Raw genomic sequence first — 22,719 nt, 5'->3', positions numbered from 1 at the left:
ATATATTTGATAATAAGTCAATGGAGTACTCAGCCCACATAGCCATATTCTGGGTCAAACTTCTATCAATCTCCTCTAAATATCTGTTTTTCACACCTAGGGATATTCTTCCTACCTTTCCCAGAAACCCATGTTTTAACATATGTCTAATGCAAAGCTTAATTCATTCCTGGCACAGCCTCTGGTTATAAATAGCTTGAAATGTTGTTTCTCTTGCTTTTAAATTTTCAGCACAGATAAACACAAATTTGAATCCTCAGGGAGCCAGAGAGGAGTATTTGGGGAGGGGGGTGGGGGGGGGAAGGAAACAATGCAACAAGGGTGAAAACCAATCTAACAACTCTCAAGGGAGTTGTCAGCCCAAGCAACCGGATCAGCCACACTCTGCAGCGAGAACCCAGGTACCCGCGACTCAGTGTGATTTACAGGGCAACTGTTTTCCCAATTCAGGCTAAGGAGGCAATTAGAGTTTTAAGCATCTGGACAGAACTTGACTTTTTCTCAAACACCAAAAAGTGTCCACTCTAAGTACATAAGGTACTCCCCGGGTACAGCCCTCTCTAAGCACCTCCATGACATGAGCTGAAAAGCAAGTATACTGGACACATTACTCTATGTGTTTGTGAAATAATGTGTAGTTCTAATTTATGAAGATGGTTTCACCAACTCAATATGAGTAGGATACATGCTTGGGGTAGCATTTAGGTAAATATGCCTTTAAAACTGTGTTATTTAAATTCCCTTACCAGGTGTTTTTCAGCCATCTGTTATATGAGTGGGCTAACATAGGGCAGAGGCCAGCGGATGGTAATGTTTCTCTCAGTGTGACACCACCTGGCTTCCATGGAGAGAGGTTCATTCAGTGTGTGCTCCCTAGCACGGAGTTCTCACCAAAAAGGCTGGCCAATTCATTCATACATATGGAGCATTCTATAACCCCTCTTTACTGCTCTGCAGTGCCTCTCACACCTTTCATAATTATGTAATCCTATTCTCCTAGAGAATGCTCTTTATCTGACATGCAGTATGGTAAACAGAAAAAAAAAAAAAAATGGACCCTACACATATACTGCAACTTACTTCAAGAGGCAAAGCCTAATTCCCTTTCCTTGAATCTGAACTCACTTTAGTCTCTTGCCTTCACCAATAGAATGTGGCAGAAATGATGTTGCAGGATTTTCAGGCAGGGTCATAAGAAGCCTTGTAACTTCTGCCTGTGTCTCTTGGAACACTTACTCTCAGGATGCTCCCTCTTGGACCCAACCACCATGTTTTGAGAAGAACAAACCACACAAGAGGTCACACAGAAGTGATCTGGGGACAGCCAGGCTCTGTCAGTCATGTAAGCAAGCCATCTTGGCCATCCAGCCCAGTCGAGCCTTCAGATGACTGTAGCCCCAGCCAATGCTGGACAGAAACCACGCGTGGGAAGTTCAAGGGAGAACGAGCCATCTGAGCCAACAACCCACAGAATCATGAGAAACAATTACTTTCTTAAGCCACTAAATTTAGGAGCTGTTTGTTAAGCAGAAATAGATAACCAGAACGAACAGAATCATAGAATTCTAGGATGAGAGGCCCATGAGAAATTACTTAATGGTTTACCTAATATTCCAGCAGAACACTGAAAATCATCCCAGCTCTGAACTGGCACCCCACTTCCTTCCCTGAAATAACGAGATGAGAAAGAGCTAGAGGTGGCTCTCATGGGCAGGTTCTCTTAAGTGAGCCTTTTGCCCATCAGTGAGAAAATGCGGAATTTACAAGTTCTGCAGTCTCCAACTGTGATCAAATGTGGTATAACTAAGCCAGAACTATTGAGAGTAGACCATTGGTAATCTTGCCTAATTCTTATTAAGATTAAGATTACTTCCTTTAAGCAACTTAAGCTTCCATCAACAGATGACTGAATAAAGAAGATGTGGTGTATGTGTGTATACATGTCACAAACACACAATGGAATACCACTCAGCCATAAAAGAGAATGAAATGCTGCCATTTGAAGCAACAGGGATGGACTTGGAGGGTATTATGCTAAGTGAAATAAGTCAAAGAAAAACAAATACTGTATGATATTACTTACATGTGGAATCTAAAAACAATACAACAAATGAGTGAATAAAACAAAAAAGAAGCAGACTCACAGATACAGAGAACAAACTAGTGGTTACTAGTGTGGGGAGAGGGAAGGGGGAGGGGGAATATAGGGGTAAGGGAATAAGAGGTACAAATTATTAGGTATAAGCTAAGCTAAAAGGACATACTGTACAACATGGGGAATATAGCCAACATTTTCTAATAACTATAAATGGAATATAACCTTTAAAAATTGTCAATCACTACTCTGTATACCCATAACATATAATATTGTATGTCAACTATACTTCAATTTAAAAAGCTATAGAGGATTGGTTCAAGGTGGCAGAGTTGAAGGATGTGCTCTCACTCCCTCGTGTGAGAGCACTGGAATCACAACTAACTGCTGAACAATCATCAACAGGAACACACTGGCACTCAACAAAAAAGATACCCCACATCCAAAGACAAAGAAGTAGCCAAAATGAGACGGTAGGAGGGGCACAATCACAATAAAATCAAATCCCATAACTGCTGGGAGGGTGATTCACAAACTGGAGAACACTTATACCACAGAAGTCCACCCACTGGAGTGAAGCTTCTGTGCCCACGTCAGGCTTCCCAACCTGGGGGTCTGGCAACGGGAGGAGGAATTCCTACAGAATCAGACTTTGAAGGCTAGCAAGATTTGGTTGAAAGACTTCGACAGGACTGGGGGAAACAGAGACTCCACTCTTTGACGGCACACAAAAAGTAGTGTGTGCACCAGGACCAAGGGGAAGGAACTGTGACCCTATAGGAGACTGAACCAGACCTACCTGCTAGTGTTGGTCTCCTGCAGAGGCGGGGGTTGGCTCTGTCTCACCGTGAGGACAAGGACACTGGCAGCAGAAGTTCTGGGAAGTACTCCTTGGCATCAGCCCTCCCAGGGTCTGCCATTAGCCCCACCAAAGAGCCTGGGTAGGCTCCAGTGTTGGGTCACCTCAGGCCAAACAACCAACAGGAAGGGAACCCAGCCCCACCCATCAGCAGAGAAGCAGATTAAAGTTTTACTGAGCTCTGCCCACCAGAGCAACAGCCAGCTCTACTCACCACCAGTCCCTTCCATCAGGAAACTTGCACAAGCCTCTTAGATAGCCTCATCCACCAGAGGGCAGACAGCAGAAGCAAGAAGAACTACAATCCTGCAGCTAGTGGAACAAAAACCACATTCACAGAAAGACAGACAAGATGAAAAGGCAGAGGGCTATGTACCAGATGAAGGAACAAGATAAAACCCCAGAAAGACAACTAAATGAAGTGGAGATAGAAAATCTTCCAGAAAAAGAATTCTGAATAATGATAGTGAAGATGATCCAGGACCTCAGAAGAAGAATGGAGGCAAAGATCGAGAAGATGCAAGAAATGTTTAACAAAGACCTAGAAGAATGAAAGAACAAACACCTAGAAAAATTAAAGAACAAACAAACAGAGATGAACAATAACATAACTGAAATGAAAACTACACTAGAAGGAATCAATACCAGAATAACTGAGGCAGAAGAATGGATAAGTGACCTGGAAGACAGAATGGTGGAATTCACTGCTGCAGAACAGAATAAAGAAGAAAGAATGAAAAGAAATGAAGACAGCCTAAGAGACCTCTGGGACAACATTAAACGCAACAACATTCGCATTATACGGGTCCCAGAAGGAGAAGAAAGAAAGGACCCGAGAAAATATTTGAAGAGGGTAGAGTTGAAAACTTCCCTAACATGGGAAAGGAAGTAGCCACCCAAGTCCAGGAATCGCAGAGAGTCCCACACAGGATAAACCCAAGCAGAAACATGCCGGGACACATAGTAGTCAAGCTGGCAAAACTTAAAGACAAAGAAAAATTATGGAAAGCAGCAAGGGAAAATGACAAATAACATACAAGGGAACTCCCATAAGGTTAACAGCTGATTTCTCAGCAGAAACTCTACAAGCCAGAAGGGAGTGGCATGACATATTTAAAGTGATGAAAGGGAAGAATCTACAACCAAGATTACTCTACCCAGCAAGGATCTCATTCAGATTCGATGGAGAAATCAAAAGCTTTACAGACAAGCAAAAGCTAAGAGAATTCAGCACCACCAAACCAGCTCTACAACAAATGCTAAAGGAACTTCTCTAAGTGGGAAACACAAGAGAAGAAAAGGACCTACAAAAACAAACCCAGAACAATTAAGAAAATGGTCATAGGAACATACATATCGATAATTACCTTAAACGTGAATGGATTAAATACTCCAATCAAAAGACACAAGCTCGCTGAATGGATACAAAAACAAGATTCATATATATGCTGTCTACAAGAGACCCACTTCAGACCTAGGGACACACACAGACTGAAAGTGAGGGGATGGAAAAAGATATTCCATGCACACGGAAATCAAAAGAAACCTGGAGTAGCAATACCCATATCAGATAAAATAGACTTCAAAATAAAGAATGTTACAAGAGACAAGGAAGGAAACTACATAATGATCAAGGGATCAATCCAAGAAGAAGATATAACAATCATAAATATATATGCACCCAACATAGGACCACCTCAATACAGAAGGCAACTGCTAACAGCTACAAAAGAGGAAGTCAACAGTAACACAATAATAGTGGGGGACTTTAACACCTCACTTACACCAATGGAAAGACCAACCAAAATGTAAATTAATAAGGAAACACAAGCTTTAAATGCCACAATAGACCAGATAGATTAATTGATATTTATAGGACATTCCATCCCAAAGCAGCAGATTACACTTTCTTCTCAGGTGCCCACGAAACATTCTCCAGGACAGATCACATCTTGGGTCACAAATCAAGCCTCAGTAAATTTGAGAAAATTGAAATTATATCAAGTATCTTTTCTGACCACAATGCTATGAGATTAGAAATCAATTACAGGGGAAAAAACACAAACACATGGAGGCTAAACAATACATTACTAAATAAGCAAGAGATCACTGAAGAAATCAAAGAGGAAATCAAAAACTACAATGAAAACATGACGATCCAAAAGCTATGGGATGCAGCAAAAGCAGTTCTAAGAGGGAAGTTTATAGCAGTACAAGCCTACCTCAAGAAAAAACAAACATCTCAAATAAACAATCTAACCTTACACCTAAAGAACCCAGAGAAAGAAGAACAAACAAAACCCAAAGTGAATAGAAGGAAAGAAATCATAAAGATCAGAGCAGAAATAAATGAAATAGAAGCAAAGAAAATAATAGTAAAGATCAATAAAACTAAAAGCTGGTTCTTTGAGAAGATAAACAAAATTGAGAAACCATTAGCAGACTCATCAAGAAAAAGAGGGAGAGGACTCAAATCAATAAAATTAGAAATGAAAAAGGAGAAGTTACAACAGACACTGCAGAAATACAAAGCATCCTAAGAGACTGCTGCAAGCAGCTCTATGCCAATAAAATGGACAACCTGGAAGAAATGGGCAAATTCTTAGAAAGGTATAAGCTTCCAAGACAGAACCAGGAAGAAATAGAAAATATGAATAGACCAATCACAAGTAGTGAAATTGAAACTGTGATTAAAAATCTTCCAACAAACAAAAGTACAAGAACAGATGGCTTCACAGGTGAATTCTATCAAACATTTAGAGAAGAGCTAACACCCACCCTCCTCAAACTCTTCCAAAAAACTGCAGAGGAAGCAACACTTCCAAAGTCATTCTACAAGGCCACCATCACCCTGATACCAAAACCAGACAAAGATACTACAAAAAAAGAAAATTACACACCAATATCACTCATGAATATAGATGCAAAAATCCTCAACAAAATACTAGCAAACAGAATCCAACAACACATTAAAAGGATCATACACCATGATCAAGTGGGATTTATCCCAGGCATGCAAGGATTCTTCAATATACGTGAATCAATCAATATGACACACCATATTAACAAACTGGAGAATAAAAACCATATGATTATCTCAATAGATGCAGAAGAAGCTTTTGACAAAATTCATCACCGATTTATGATAAAAACCCTCCAGAAAGTGGGCATAGAGGGAACCTACCCTCAACATAATAAAGGCCATATACAACAAACCCACAGCAAACATCATTCTCAAAGGTGAAAAACTGAAAGCATTTCCTCTAAGATCAGGAACAAGACAACAATGTCCACTCTCACCACTATTATTCAACATAGTTTTGGAAGTCCTAGCCATGGCAATCAGAGAAGAAAAAGAAATAAAAGGAATCCAAATTGGAAAAGAAGAAGTAAAACTGTCACTGTATGCAGATGGCATGATACTATACATAGAGAATCCTAAAGATGCCACCAGAAAACTATTACAGCTCATCAATGAATTTGGTAAAGTTGCAAGGTAAAAAATTAATGTACAGAAATCTCTTGCATTCCTATACACTAAAGATGAAAAATCTGAAAGAGAAATTAATGAAACACTCCCATTTACCACTGCAACAAAAAGAATAAAATACCTAGGAATAAACCTACCCAGGCGGACAAAACATCTGTATGCAGAAAACTATAAGACACTGATGAAAGAAATTAAAGATGATACAAAGAGTTGGAGAGATATACCATGTTCTTGGATTGGGAGAATCAATATTGTGAAAATCACTAAACTACCCAAAGCAATCTACAGATTCAATGCAATCCCTATCAAATTACCAATGGCTTTTTTTACAGAACTAGAAACAAAAAAATTTTTAATGTGTATGGAGACACAAAAGACCCTGAATAGCCAAAGCAGTCTTGAGGGAAAAAAACAGAGCTGGAGGAATCAGGCTCCCTGACTTCAGACTATACTACAAAGCTACAGTAATCAAGACAATATGGTACTGGCACAAAAACAGAAATAGAGATCAACAGAACAGAATAGAAAGCCCAGAGGTAAACCCATGCACCTATCGTCAACTAGTCTATGACAAAGGAGGCAAGGATATACAATGCAGAAAAGACAGTCTCTTCAATAAATGATGCTGGGAAAACTGGACAGCTACATGTAAAAGAATGAAATTAGAACACTCCCTAACACCATACACAAAAATAAATTCAAAATGGATTACAGACCTAAATGTAAGACTGGACACTATAAAACTTTTAGAGGAAAACATAAGAAGAACACTCTATGAGATAAATCACAGCAAGATCTTTTTTGATCCACCTCCTAGAGTAATGGAAATAAAAACAAAAATAAACAAATGGGACCTAATGAAACTTAAAAGCTTTTGCACAGCAAAGGAAACTATAAACAAGACAAAAAGACAACCCTCAGAATGGGAGAAAATATTTGCAAACGAATCAACGGACAAAGGATTAATCTCCAAAATATATAAACAGCTCATGCAGCTCAATATTAAAAAAAACAAACAAGCCAATCCAAAAATGGGCAGAAGACCTAAATAGACATTTCTCCAAAGAAGACATACAGATGGCCAAGAAACACAAGAAAAGCTGCTGAACATCACTAATTATTAGAGAAATGCAAATCAAAACTACAATGAGGCATCACCTCACTCCAGTTAGAATGGGCATCATCAGAAAATCTACAAACAACAAATGCTGGAGAGGGTGTGGAGAAAAGGGAACCCTCTTGCACTGTTGGTGGGAATGTAAGTTGCTACAGCCACTGTGGAGAACAGTATGGAAGTTCTTGAAAAAACTAAAAATAGAATTACCATATGACCCAGCAATCCCACTACTGGGCATACAGCAAATACCATAATTCAAAAAGACACATGCATCCCAACGTTCATTGCAGCACTATTTACAATAGCCAGGTCATGGAAGCAACCTAAATGCCCATCAACAGACAAATGGATAAAGAAGATGTGGTACATATATACAATGGAATATTACTCAGCCATAAAAAGGAACAAAACTGAGTCATTTGTAGAGACTTGGATGGATCTAGAGACTGTCATACAGAGTAAAGTAAGTCAGAAAGAGAAAAACAAATATTGTATATTAACACATATATGTGGAAACTAGAAAAATAGTACAGATGAACCAGTTTGCAGGGCAGAAATTGAGACACAGATGTAGAGAACAAACGTATAGACACTAAGGGGGGAAAGTGGCAGTGGGGGGATAGTAGTGTGATGAACTGGGAGATTGGGATTGACATGTATACAGTAATATGTATAAAATGGATGACTAATAAGAACCTGCTGTATAAAAAATAAAGTTCAAAAAAAAGGCTACAGAAAAAAAATATGAGGGAAAATTGTTGAAGACACGAAGTGGGGAAATGTGGGTCAGTTAGCAATGTAGTCATTATGTTCCCATGTCATAAGAATGGACATAAAAAAAGACTCAATGGAAATATATCAAAATATTAACTGTGTTACCTGGGGATGGGGAGGTGGATTTACAAATTGTGATTTTCCTTATTTATGCTTTTACTCAATTAAAGTGTAATATCTTGTAATCAGAAAAAATATTACTTCATTTAAACAAAGCCCAATATGTGAACATTCTCAAATGAATTAGGAGTAGTCTTCCTAATTATAAAAGAACCCATAAAGTAAAATAATAGCCCCTCATGTGCATTTAACATATGAGTTTACCTGTAAAAATTCAGTTTATAAACAACTCTTCAGGAGCATATCTACTGCATACAACAAAAGGCAAACATATTGTGTTTGAAACACTCCAGGAAATAAATCAGTGCATCTTTAGAAATGGCAATATTCCCATTGTGAAGAGTATTCCAATCAAAGGTTTTGACAGAAACAATAAATGGAGACTAGTTCCTACTACAAAAGGCATTTCAAGGTAAGATCATCATGATTAACTTGTAGGGTCTAGGAAGTCTCAGTGTTGTCATAACTTGCATTTGATTTTCAACCCAAATTGAAAATCATACAATCTTTCTTGCTGTCAAGGCAGCCTTTTTGGTATAAATGACCTGTTAGTGAGATTTAAGAATGTGGTGTCAGAGGACCCGTCAGATTAAAAACAAACCCAAGACTATTCTGGCAAATGAGAAATAAAGTTATGACACATATAACTTGGGAAAACTGTCAAAGGGAAGGACATAGAGCATTTGGCAGGCTGCTTGTAAGTTACACACATCGCTGGAATAATGACTTACCAGGTCAGGGTTACGAATCGGAGGCCAGGACAAACTCTATAACCACATTCATCTCTTGTTCCCTAGTGTGAAATGATCGTTCGCCGAAGAACAAAAGGTACCCCAATGCACTCGGCAATCAAACTTCTTGAGACCCTCAGCTTATTGATTTATTTATTACACTGAGGCGCTGGGTGCAGAATGTTAAAACCTAAGGTTCTAAGATTCTAAAAGACATTCTAAGTGGATATTCTGAGCTGGGGGGAAAAGAAAAAGGAAAAAAAGGGAGGGGGAATAAAGGAAAGGCAGTCTCATCAAAACTCCAAGCAAACATCCCTGTGATAATTAATCCTCCTGCCCTCCCACCCCCAATCATACGCAGCTTTCTTTACTGAGCCTCCACTTTTGCCATAGACATAAACAGCCCTCTGGGTACAAACGTGGGGCTGAGGAACATTCACAAGACAGAGGTGGGAGTTGGGACAGAGGGATAAGGTGGCACCAGGAGAGAGGGAGGGGAGATCTCTGCAAGGAGTCCAGCACAGGAGGAAACAAACACCCTGTAGACAATTTGGCGTCATGAAGGGCAGAGCCTGGAACAGCCACTTGCAGAGGCTGAAGCGGGAAGGAAGATGGGAGTGGGGGGTTTGGGAGGGTTAAGAGGGGTGACTGGGGACAATTCAAGAGGTGCTGGGGACCTGAGAAGATCCACAGCCTACTGAATATTAAAGAGTTGCAAAAACGGACAACCGAGTTTAGAACACTCCAGAAAAAAGCCCCGTTTTTAAAAGACTGGCTGTGAGTGAGCTTGGCGGACCAGAGGGGTCAGAGCAAAAATGAAACTCCAGCTGCTTCTCTTCACTATTCCCTATCATGTCCTCTTATAAAGACCACTCACAGTGGTATCCTGTACTAAGCAAAACATAATTCTGCAGTTAAAGTCATCATATGCTGCTAAAATCATCAGCCATTTCTAGGCCCACACCACTGAGAAAGAACTGATTCGGTTACTCATGCAATTCTTGGCAGGCACTGTTCTGGGTGCTGAGGTATAGCAGTGGGATGACAGATGCAGTGGAGTTGAGAGAGACTCAGGTGATTCTAACACGTTAGGGGCTATGATGCGGAGAGTACAGGAGGGGTGTCCGGCTCAAGCTCAGGCTTCCAGGAAGACGTGGCGTCTGAGCTGAGACCTAAAGGATGAGTTCCAGTGAACCAGCATAAAAACATAGCACAGAGATGATTCCAGGGAGAGGGAACAGCACGTGCAAAGGCCCTGAGGCACAGGATATGTCTCTTTAGCAGGACTGAAAGCCATTCAGAAGGCTTTAGATTATCTGCTCCTTCACTTGCCTGCAGGGATGAGTGTGGACAGTATATTTTGTAATCCTTTGACGAAAATGCCTGGTCTCCTCATTCAGCTGCAAACTCATCTAAGCACCTTCCAGACTCTACAGTGAGCATGTGATACCAACGCTGCTCGGAGCTCCACCCAGGGTGCTGAGAGAGGTGCCAGGAATATAGACTGCAGTGAGGGCCATCCCTAGTGCCTTTATTCCTCCTCTCCGGGGCATCAGGAAGTCCGCTGCCCTCAAGCCATCTCGAGACTAGAGGGGCCTTGTCACTCACTGCATCAGGATGGTGAAATGTGGCTGCAGAGATCCTGGCATAGTCAAGGGAGGCTCTGAGGGAGAGCCATTCTCTCTCCTGGCCCTTGGGATAATTCTATAACAAAGAAGCTGGATTAAACCCTCCAGGCAAGTCCTGAGCAGACTGTGCACACCCACTGAACTGGACAGTTGAGGAGGATGAGGCTCTTAACACAGGCTTCAGGGCCAGACAAGCTGGCTTCAAGCTCAGGTCCGCCTTGCTGGGTGCTGGAGCAGCCCCTGCCAGCCCCTCCCCCTCACTCTCTGCCTCTAGTCACAGTGGGTTCTCAGACTCCCTCCAAGTCCGGCTCCCGGCTCACCTCCGGGCCATCTCAGCACAGCCTCAGACATTCCGCCCTGCTCCTTGGTCTGGATAACTCCTTCTCATGCCTCGAACTATACCCACACCTCCTTCCTGACCCTTGACCAGAGCAGCTCCCCATTACGTGTGCCCTTGCACTCTGCACACACTCTTCATCCCTGCCATTGCCCGGTCCCCAGCAGGGTCTTGGGCACACAGCTGGTGTTCAATGGTTGTTGGATGCATAAACAAAGCAAAGGCACTAGGCATCTTCCTAACCTCTCCCAGTCTCAATTCACTCAGCTAGAAAATGTGGGTAATAATACCCGTCTCACAGGGCTGTTTTAAGATTTACATGAAATAATGTGAACAAAGCACTTAGCACTGTGCTTGGAACAGAGTAGGTGCTCAAAAACTAGTAGCCACAATGAAAGAAGAGTCCCCTATAACAGCCGTGTGAAGCAAATCCCACAGGGATCATCAGCCCCGTTTGAAAGAGGAGAGAGGGCTCCAGAGAGGTTTAAATGATTGTCCGTGACCCACCGGCTTTCCCCCCACTGCCATGCAGCCTCCACAGTGGGAGAGGCCACGAAATGCTCCCAGTGGGTTGTCTTCTGCATCCCCTCTCTCAAGCAGCCTCCTCTTCAGTCAACGTTTAGGGAGCTCTACCTGGGGCAGGCACCATGCTAGGTGATGGGAAAGAGGATAAGTGAGGGACAGCCTTGACCTTAAGGAGCCATGGCCTAGGAATCCACATGTTCCCCAGAACCAATTCTCTCCTCTTATGGAAATAAAACCCATGCCTTATAGCTGGGCACAAAGATGCCCAGAAGAAAGACTGCACTACAGCTAAATGTGGCCATTTGTCTGAGCTCTGGTAAAGGGGAGGGGTGCAGAGGGATGTGTGCCATTTCTAGGGTCATGCCCTGCCCTTCCCCTCTCCCCACTTCCTCCTGGCTGGAACAAGATGTGAGCTCTCTTGGGCCAGGAAGCCAAGGTGACAACCTCGTTAGGATGAAGCAACAGGCTAGAAGTTTCTGTCTTGTGTAAGCTTCTATCATTTCGGGTTTTTGCTGGAGCAGCTGAGTCCACATCCTAGCCAACTCAGGAGTCCACGGTCCACTGGGGCAGTACAGTGTGTTGGGTTCTGCGGGGGCAGGTATACACACATCTGCTTTCTTCACCTGCTCCAGGAAAAAGCACGGGCTTCTGCACCTCTGAAGAATCGGATGGACATGACGATGGAGGCTCTGACAGCACATTCAGAGCAAAAGCTCCAACGACTTGAGCTAAACACCTTGGTGGTACCCACCCACCTCCCACACCAGCCCTGACTATGGACAGGGGCCCAGGATCTGCTGAGGGGTCCCTGTGCATGAGGCCAGGCACTGGCCAGGGACCCCGCTTCAGGCATCCGCCATGTACCTCGCCCCAAAGGTGCTAAAGTCCAGGCTTTCAAGCTAATTTTGGAAGAGTTAACTCTCCCGCATGCGCTTATGGACATTTCCCTTGCATTATCTGAGACCATGGGGGAGAGTAGCTAAGCAGAGTTCTGACCCCTCATAAATTTTGCCTCGTCTTATCTGTAGTGAAACCACCAAGCCCTTCTTGTTCTCACTGGAAAAAAAAAAAAGATGCTGGCAGTCTGTGACCTCTGCTTCATCTGCTGCAGTTTAGAGACGTGAGAATGTACATCAAAGACAGACAGACACGGTGGAAATCTCATCCATTTGCCTTCCCATCCAAGCCATGAAGATCTACTACTAGGAATAAAGCCTTAGCTTTAAGTGCCAGATTGTATCGGATTGTGTTGTGATGTCAGGTGCTGAGCCAACATGTTTTACTGGATTTTTTTTGTTGACAGAGAAAGCAGGGACTGGAGATGCTCAGGAGGCGTGGCTCCAGGTGTGCAGTTCACCCCACTTCTCAGAGGGGCATCTCCTTCTAGAAAGGTTTGGTCCCATGTTAAGCTTTGTAGGAGAGTTCAGAGACGTTCAAGAAACATTTGTTTTCTTTTGAAGTTGGTACAAAGGAGAACAATTGTTTTGCTCTTCTGCAAACCATCTCTGTATTAGGGACGGGACCATGCTGTGGTTCAGCCACATATCTGGTTAATGAAACCCACACGAGAATCTGTAACGTCATACACCAGGTGCGATGTGAACTGCCTCTGATTCTCCCAGGCAGCTATGAGATTGGGAGTTCCCAAAGGTGGGGTTACGTCTCACCACCCTCCTGCACACAATTCAAACCGGTTCAGCAATTTGGCCTGACCTATTATGGATCAGGCAGTGTTCCAGCAATTAAGGGAGATAGGACAAAAAGATAGGACATCATCTCTACATTCAAGGGGCTTACAATATGAGACAAAACTTACATGTATGTAACAGTGAAGTTAAAACAAACAAAAATGTAATACCAAGATATGTGGGAGGCTAGTCTGGGCAGAACTAGAGAGATTTCATAGAGAAAAAGGGAACGGAGCTAGCCTTCTACAGTGAGGCAAGAGAATTCAGATCCATGAAAGAGAAGGGAAATCCCTTCAAACAGCAGGGGGAAAGCTGGATGGTCAGGAATGAAGAGAGCTGGTTTGGGCTATGTTCTCCTTTCTTTCAGGACTCAATTTCTTGGCTGTGTTATTTACACTGCTTCCATGCTCTGACTATCAAGGGGGGAATGATTTGCTCCTATTCCTGATGTTTTCTGCCCAGAAGACAGCTTCAGGTATACCACACTCCTGGCCTCCCTCGTGCCCTCATCTGATTAATGAGTTTGGGAGGAGACCCTGCATGTGTGCAGGCCAGCCCCTTCGCTCTCCTTGGGATCTGCCTGCCAGGAGCTTGTTCTCTCTGTCCCTCCTGCCACCACAGATACAGGGCAGACCCTCACAGGGGTAGGCTTGTGCTGGTCAGCAACACAAGGGTGGGTCAATCCTGGGGCTTAATATTGGGAAGCGCTATTGGATGCAAATATAATGCATATTCTCTGATATTAGCTTTATCACAAAAATAAAAGGTGATATTTTGACTGGTGCCCATCTTACTTATTATCTCTCTCTTGGTTCAGAACTCTGGGAGAGATGTATGCAAATTATGAAGCAGCCCTGAACCCAACTCCCACCCTCTTCATTTCTCAAGCACCTCTCATCTTGCTTCTGACCCTATACTCAACATTACTCTCACCGTGGTCAATAACTCTTTTCCTGATAACAGCCTAAAAGATAGTTTTTAGTCCTCAACATATTAAAGCTCTTTGATTCTAAGATATACTTAAGTTGTTTAGCATTTTTTATCTCTGAAATCAGAAGATGCCTTCCAATCAATGATATGTCACAGGTTAATCGGCAGCATTGTTTCTCAGTCGGCCATAGAATACTGGTGTGTCTTCTCATCCATGGCATCTTCTATCACAGAAGTGATAGAAGAAATGTGGTTCTGTAGCATCTGAGAATGCCCTTTTCTGCCCCTCCTTGGCTTCTGTGACATCCCACTCTCCTGGCCTCTCCCCCTCTGATGGCGGTCCATCTCAGACTCCTACATGTGTCCTATATTAACTGGTATTCCTTGGGGCTCTGCTCTAGACCTTGCTGCTTCTTACCCTCCTCTCCCTCCTCGAGTTTTCTCAGCCTCTCCCTTAGCTTCAGTTGTCACCTGGATCTCAATGATCCCCAGGTTTATACCTTGAGCTTCGATCTCTCTTCCGAGTCCATAGAATCTCCCACTGGATACTTGCACTTAGCTCAAATCCACAGATTCAAAACTGGAACTGGTCCTGCACCCAGGGAAACCTGCCCATCCTCCAGTGTTTTTCCTCCCTGGGAAAGTTGTCCAAGTCATTGCAGACTCTACCCTCTTGCTTGTCTCCATATTCAATAAATGACCAAGCTCTGATAATTTATCAGATATCTCTTGGATCTGTCTATACTTTTCTCCATTCCCATTGCTGTTAAGTCAGTTCAGGCCTCTCTCATCTCTCAGCACCCTCCTCACTGGTCTCCCTGCCTGCTATCCATTCTCTTCACAGCAGCCAGGATGATCTTTCTAAACACAAATGCGATTTTGTGACTATTCTCTTTTAAAGTCTTTGCAGATGCTGCCCCTCTGCCAGGGAACACTCTCTCTTTAATCCCCTATGCTCAGCACACCCTGCTCCCATGCACCTGGTGGAATTCGGTTCATCATGGAAGTCTCAGCTCAGATGCCACCTCTGTCAGGAAGCCTTCCTTGATTTCTTCTGGCTGGACTGAATTAGATGCCTGTCTTATAAGCTCCCATAGCATCCTGTTTGTACTCTTATTACAACTCTTGGCACTCTATTTTATACGTGAAACTGCATATTCACTTGTCTGTTTCCCTGGTGAGACTGTTAGTTCTATGCCAGGAGTGTATGTTTGGTTCACTGTTTTATCTCCAAGACCCAGCACTACACCTGGCATTTTTATGGAATGAACTAATCAACAGATCAATGAAAAGATGGGTCTGAGTGGAATAATGTAAGGTGGGACAGGATTTGAAAGACTATGAATGACTTAGGATGGATGACTTTGAGGACAGGACTGGCCCCCAGTCCAAGTGCAAGAACCTTGGCGTCCTCAGGTGGTGGCTACATTGTCAGCCTGACTCCAGAAGGAATTTGCTGACCTGCTCAGAAAAACTCCTGTAATTCCCTCTGATCCAGCTTAATGCTGAGCTGAAAATTTATGGACCTATTTAAAAAGAAGAAATAAAAATGATGGATGTTAGAAATTACCCTATGATACAAATGCTCTCCTTAAAGGAATTAAAATTTCACCCCAGTATGGGTCACCAGCCTTCCTCGTGGAGACTATACTGAGTCTGAGGAAACAATGTTGGCATAGCTATCTGAAGGGGGGCCCACACATAAATGGTTACATTAAAGCCGTGGCTTGGAAACATCATGACAATTCTCCTTCTGTTCTTCACAACTGCAGTTAGATAAAATTAAATTAGCCAAATGTCTCTCCACTAAGTGAACACATCACAAATCTTCCACTGAAAGCAGGTGATAATTTTCCAGGATGGCTACAGATAAGAATTCAAAATTGACTTGATTTTTCCCCTTCTGTTCATAAAAGGATATGTGTGCATTGTATAAAATAAATGAAATATATTGAAAAAGTAGAAAATATTGGCTCTTAAGAACACCATGCAGAAAGCTTCAGTTAACGTGTTGGTACACTTTCCATCTTTCTTCCACTCATATGCATTTTTATGTAGTTACAGTTACTGCATATATAGTTATATATTCTGCTTTTTTCTCCACTTAACATTATATTTGAAACACTTTGCATTCCAATCAAACTTCTTATACCATCATAACAACTGCCTTGATTTACCATGTTTTTTGATTTAACCAGTCCCCTCTGTCTGGGCTCTAAAGTTATGAGAATTTCCTGTAGAAAGCTCTATTAACTCTGCACCTATTTTTTTCTCCCCAGGTTCCTATTCTTTCCTCTGAATCCTAAATCTCTGTCTTGAGCCCTGGCTTCTTTTCCCCGTTCCAGACCTGCCTTTCTGAGTAGCTGTTAAACACTCCACTTGGATACCCCACTGGCCTTTAAACGCAACAAGTCAAACCGAGCTCATCACCTTTCCCTCTCACCACCTCTTCCTCCTGACTGGTTTCTTCTGTTGCCGGCGCCTCCAACTCTCCACCCACCGGGGGTCAGTCCCCTCTCACCTCCCTGTATCTGCTCCCCACATCCTACTATTTACAACCTTTCAGACTCTCCTCCCAGAATGTCTCAGCCACCTGACCCTTCCATGCTAGCTTCAGCAAGTACAGGTCACCCAGTTAAATCTGAATTTCAGATAAATGGGTACATCTTAGCATACACATGCCCCATCAATATTTAGGAAATACTTCAGCTAAAAATTATTCTTTGTTTATATGAAATTCAAATTTAACTGGATATCTGTGTTTTATTTGGCAGCCCGACTCCTGTCTCGGTTTCTCCGGCCCACACCGTAACACCTTTCATCCTTACTATAAGCCGCAGTCACCTAATGGTCTCCTTGTCTCTATGTCAAATTCGTTAATTTTTGCAAATCACAGCTCTAGCAGTGTCACACTTTACTCACCACCCTTGGTGGCTTCCCACTACCTCGTTCCTCAGGCTCACATTTAGAAACGTCAACAGGCTAGCCCAGATCTGCCTCTCCAGCCCACGTCCCACTGCTGCCCTTCATGGTTCTCAGCTCCATATCCTGGAGGTTCCCCCTCTCCCGCTCTCTCTGGCTCTTCTTCCCCATCTCCCTTCCACCACCTCACTCAGGCCCTCATGATTTCTCACCTGAGCCTCCCTGTTAGCCTCCATGCCTCGATATTTGTGGAACCCAAATCTTCATGTCACTCCCATGTTTAAAACCCTCTCTGGGCCCCTCATCCCCCCAAGATAAAGTCCAGCCCCTTATTCTGGACCATGGGGCCCTTCACAGCCCAGCCTCTGCCTTTCAATTCAATTCAGCTCAATTCAGCAAACAGCCCCCAGTACCTTCCATGTGCTGGGCCACGCCAGAGATATGAAACCAAAGGACCTCAGCTCATAGGCGACAGATGAGTAAACATGCAATTGTGGCAGTGTGATGGTCTTAGCAGAACCACAGGAGGCCTTGGAGACTTAACCAGTTAGTGGCAACTCCTGCAGGGAGTTAGTGCAGAACTGGGGTCACAGTTACATCTCCAGTCCCAGGTCCAGGGCTCTTTCCACTACTCAGTGTAGCCTGGCAACCAAAACGTCTGTCTTGCCCAAGACGACGAACCAAAACAAAACAAAAAGATACAAGATGATCTGAGATTAAAATATAAATTAAGTATTAAAATGCAAAACCCATAAATTTACTACAGGGATTCAAATCACAGTGAAACAGGAGCATTTAAACACTGCACTTATAAGATGGAAACACAGAGAGATGGGTCACACTCAAGCTGAGCCCTGATGAAAGCTCATCTCTCATTTACATTGGTCAACTAACACAGAACTGAGAAAACAACTTACTTGACTTGCAGATGCTAAGAGTACCACTGGGGCAGGGACAGAATGAGGACCTGTGACTTTTTATTCTGATATCTATGAACAACTAGAAGATTACTTTTTAAAAATCTAATGGGGCTTCCCTGGTGGCACAGTGGTTGAGAGTCCGCCTGCCGATGCAGGGGACACGGGTTCGTGCCCCGGTCTGGGAAGATCCCACATGCCGTGGAGCGGCTGGGCCCGTGAGCCATGGCCGCTGAGCCTGCATGTCCGGAGCCTGTGCTCCGCAACGGGAGAGGCCACAACAGTGAGAGGCCCGTGTACCGCAAAAAAAAATAAAAATAAAAAAAAATCTAATGAATAAAATGCACAGGCTAAAGGCTTGAATTTATTTCAAAGAGCCAAGAAACTAAATTAGAGAAGCCACGAAGTGATTTCTAAGAGAATTCCAAAAGGAGATTAGGAGGGTATCACCTCAAAAATCAGGCAGAGAACCTCAGAGGGAAAGGAGAACACAAGAGATCATCTAGTATATTCTCTGTCCTCAGGGGACAGCATGGCTTTCAATCCAGGAGAGAGGTCGTCTGTGTTTGTGGGACCATGTTTTTAAACTGCGGGCTGACAGCAGGTCAAGTAAGTAATTTAGTGGGTCATGACAGTCAATTTCTTTTTAAATGAAAGTGAATAGAATCTAGTAGAAAACACGAGGTTGCATTTCATACAGCAAGAGTTCAGTGCTGCATTTTATGTATAATTGTGTGTGTGCACGTGTGTTTATTAGCTCATAATACAATATACATTGAGTCAAGAAAGTTTGAAAAACACTTTTCTAGAAAACTTTTATTAGAAAGGGTTTTATTTTTAACACATACTGAACACACTCAGTTATGAGTCCTGACCCTTTTCCTCATTTATGGAGTCTGTGCTAAAATGAAACAGAGAATGGGGGTGGAATGTTAGAACTGGAAGGAGGAAACAAATGAGCAGAGCGTAAATGAGTGAACTGATCACAAGAGACTAGAGACCAAAGGAATGAGATGGATGAGTTCTGGGCTTTTTCCAAAAGCCTCCTGTTTTATGGTAACTAAGGATTCCCTGGCTATTCTCACTGGAGCACTGGGTACACAGTAGCTGCTCAATAGTTACAGGTCCTATAACCTTCTAGAAGCACCTGTATTCTCTCTATGGTAAGAGTTGCCAAGCAGTGTGACTGGTGCCTTTTAAATAATGTCAGTCTCCTCCTTGAGGAACTCCTTGCAGCAGCTCCTTGAAGGCTGGGCTCATGCTTGATCCAGTGATGCATCCCCACCTCTGTGACAGCTGCCTCAATAAATTTCAGTTGGACTGAACTGAAAGGCATCAAAGGACACTAAAGATCTAGTTCTAATAGCCATTGGATGCTTAAACCCTCTCTACAAGAACTAACTGATTTCAGTTCATTGAGCAGAAGGTACTCTAATTAGAGGAAAACAACAACAACAAAACTCTGAGGTTTCCAAGGGAAAAAGAGCGTGGACTCTCTTACACCTCTTGGCCCAGAGGTCAAGTTCATTCAAAGGGCCTGCGTTGTCCTTTTAAAGAATAAGAGCCTCTTGAAATGTCAAAGATTCTTTAGGACGTCAAGTTTGGACCTACTTTCTGGACCCAATCTGGCTCCTGGGGATACCTGCTTTTTCAAGTCTGGACAGCATGAGGGCAGCAACCACTTTGAATCTGAAGCTGCTGAGCTATTTCAGAGGCCCCATCCACGCTGCTGGCTAGAGCTGGCAGGATGCCCAGGAGGGACTGAGGCGGAGGGCTGGACTTGCAGAAGTAGTCAATTGACCAAATAAATCAAAATTGAACCAAGCCCTGGTTGCTTCCCCACAAGAAGCCCAGGCTGAGGAGAAATGAGATGGGGCTGGGAAGTAATAATTTGCCTTCCTCACCCTCTGCAGCTCTTCCTACCTCCATGCCTAGGTGTCCAAACCCAACCCCTAATAGTGCAGCTGTTTAGCTTAGGGCGGGGGGTGGGGGGAGCGTGGTGAGGTGTCAGTAAGGAAGCCCTGAGCGTGAATATGTAAGGGAGATGGCACTGGTCTGAGGCTAGACTCCTTGGAAAGGCATATGGTGAGTTATCAGTGAAGGGAATGGGTGAAAGATGACCTACACCAAAGGATCAAATTCAAATTCAAATAAGGAAAGAGTCACTAGTGACTCTTCTTCCCAGCCAGGCAAATGTCCTGAGAGAGCCATCGCTAAAGGAAAGTCCTCTTTATCGGGGACACTGATAGTATTAAAGGTAGAGATAAGTAACCTTTCCCTGCAGTGATACTGAAGCAATGGCTTTGCCCTTAATGTGTGCTGTTCCTTACACACACGTCAAATCTCATGTCTCTGTGGATGAGAAAGGCAAGGAACAGAATAATAATCCTGTCTGCAGAGTTCAGTGGACACTAGGAATCCAAAACTTATTTCGACAAACAGTTTCAGCCTCCATCCCCCACTGAATCTCTATCCCAGCCTCCCTCCCACCATCTGTCAGCACACGCTGAAGGAATACAAAGCATCCTTGGGTTAACCTGAGTAGAATGTGATCAAGGGGGCAAGTTGGCTCAGGGTCGGGGAGAAAAGAGGCTGCATATCATATACTCTCAAATCAAGCAGAAACAAAGTTTAGGCTTTAGAAAAAAGATACTATCTCTGTCTTGATACTTGGTTTGAATCTCAAGTCTAACTTCAGTTTAACAACGTCTCCCTGCCTCAGTTTCCTAAGAAAGCACACCCAAAGATTAAAAAAAAAAAAAAAGAAGCCCACAGTGTCTAGCAGTGTCTGGCAACTGAATGGGCCAGCAAACTACATACTAACACTGGGAATGAAGTGATGCTAAATAGATCAGAGCAGAGGTTCTGGAGTCAGAGGGACCCCAGGATGCTGGCTCCATGGACCTCACCAGCTATGAAGACTTGGGAAAGTTCCTCAACCTCTCTGAGCTGTCAGTGTCTCATCTACAAAATGGGGATAATAAAACTACTTCACAGGGTTACTGTAAAGACGAACTGAGCATCTGTATGTAAAATGTCTGATACAGAATAGATGACCATAAATGATGGGTATTATTATGAGGGCTTTGCCCCCTCAGAGAGGTAAACATGCCCCCACCGAAGAGCTGTTCTGCAGCTGCCTCAGGCAACCAGATGAATCTCTCAAAGGCCACTGATGCTCAAATACCAAATATCCACGTTCCCCCACGTCATGCCTCCTCCCTCCACACTCCCTATTACAGTGCCTGGCACGCCACCTCCCAAGTTTCCAAGTGAGGGATCTTGCAGTCCTCATTGACTTCCCTCTCCTCCCACAGCCAAACCATCATCAGGTGCTGTTGATTCTACTTAAATATGTCAACTCCATTTGCTTCTCTCCCTCTGCCCACCACAAATATTAGTTCGGGGCTCCACCAACTTACCCCTAGATAACAGGTCTCCAGGCTCATCTCCCTACCCCAGTCTTCCCCCTTCAATTAACTCTGCAACTACAATTATCTTTCTAAAGTACAAATCTGATCGTGCCTCTCCCTTGCTTTAAACCCTTCATTGGCTCCCCAAAATAAAATCCAAGTCCCTTAACATGGCTTCCAGAGCCTGCCATGATCTGCCTAGGGCTCAGAGCTCCCTTCCCAGACTCATCTCTCACCACACCCCTCCTTACTCTGCGTGTTCCAGCCACACTGAGTACGCACACTTGTACAAATGAATCATGACTTCTCTCTCTCTCTGTGGTGATTTCACACACGCTTTCCCCTCTGCATAGAATACTCCTTTGTCCCTTCCCTTCACCATGTTAACTCATATCCATTTTTTAGGTTTCAACTTCGATGTCATTTCTTCCAGGAAGCCATCCCCAATACCTGAATCCCGGATTAGATGTCCCTTCCACTGTATACAAACGTCTGCTAATTTGTCCACCTCTCCCCAGTAGAGCCCCTGTAGGACAAAATCCATTTCTTCCATTGAAACATCCCAAGTGCTTCAAACACTGCCTGGCACAAGACAGGCAATCAGATATTTGCTGGATAGACGTATGGATGCCAACCATTGGTCCTGCCCTGTGGAGCCATTTCTGGTTGAAGGCAGTAGCTAAACCAACCCCAGGTACCAGCAGGTTTCCATCCAGCAAAGGCAACACCTACCTAGAATGGCTACCACCTCGTCATCCTGGATCACCTCCAGGGAGCCGGAGACCACAAAGCAGAGGCTGTCGACACTCTCTCCCGCGTGGTAGATGAGGTCCCCTGGGGCGCAATGCACCGTCTGGAACTCCATGGCCAGTGCCCGCAGGCAGCCGTCGCTGGCCAGCCGGAAGGCCGGGTGCTCCTTGAACACCTTGCGGTTCAGATGCACGCAGATGTCAGCTCTCATGTCCTTGGGGCAGATCTGCAGGACCTGGCAAGCATGGGGAGAAAAAGTGTCAGGATCCTCGGTGTGGCCTCCAGCTCACTGCTTCCCAGGACGGAAGCAACACCCACTAGACTAGACCGTACTTTTCAAGGCACCAATGGACAAGACAGCCGCAGTGACCCCAAAATCTGTGCTAAATGCTCAGGACAGGGGCCTGAGTCGGGCGCTGGGAG

At 43.8% G+C, this 22,719-nt stretch overlaps 1 protein-coding gene across 3 annotated transcripts in view; it reads right to left on the bottom strand.

The window, feature by feature from the left end:
* Window positions 1-22,719, bottom strand: part of KCNH1 (potassium voltage-gated channel subfamily H member 1) — a 416,686-nt gene that overhangs the window by 94,387 nt on the left and 299,580 nt on the right. For all 3 annotated transcript variants that reach the window (XM_067729054.1, XM_067729056.1, XM_067729057.1), the window contains one exon: window positions 22,279-22,531. In XM_067729054.1, coding sequence (XP_067585155.1) covers window positions 22,279-22,531 — 253 coding nt within the window. The remainder of the gene's footprint in view (window positions 1-22,278; window positions 22,532-22,719) is intronic.

This window comes from Pseudorca crassidens, chromosome 2, assembly GCF_039906515.1.
Source record: "Pseudorca crassidens isolate mPseCra1 chromosome 2, mPseCra1.hap1, whole genome shotgun sequence".
NCBI lineage: Eukaryota > Metazoa > Chordata > Mammalia > Artiodactyla > Delphinidae > Pseudorca > Pseudorca crassidens.
The sequence above is the reverse complement of the archived record's forward strand: the minus strand, read 5'-3'. Positions and strand labels throughout refer to the sequence as shown.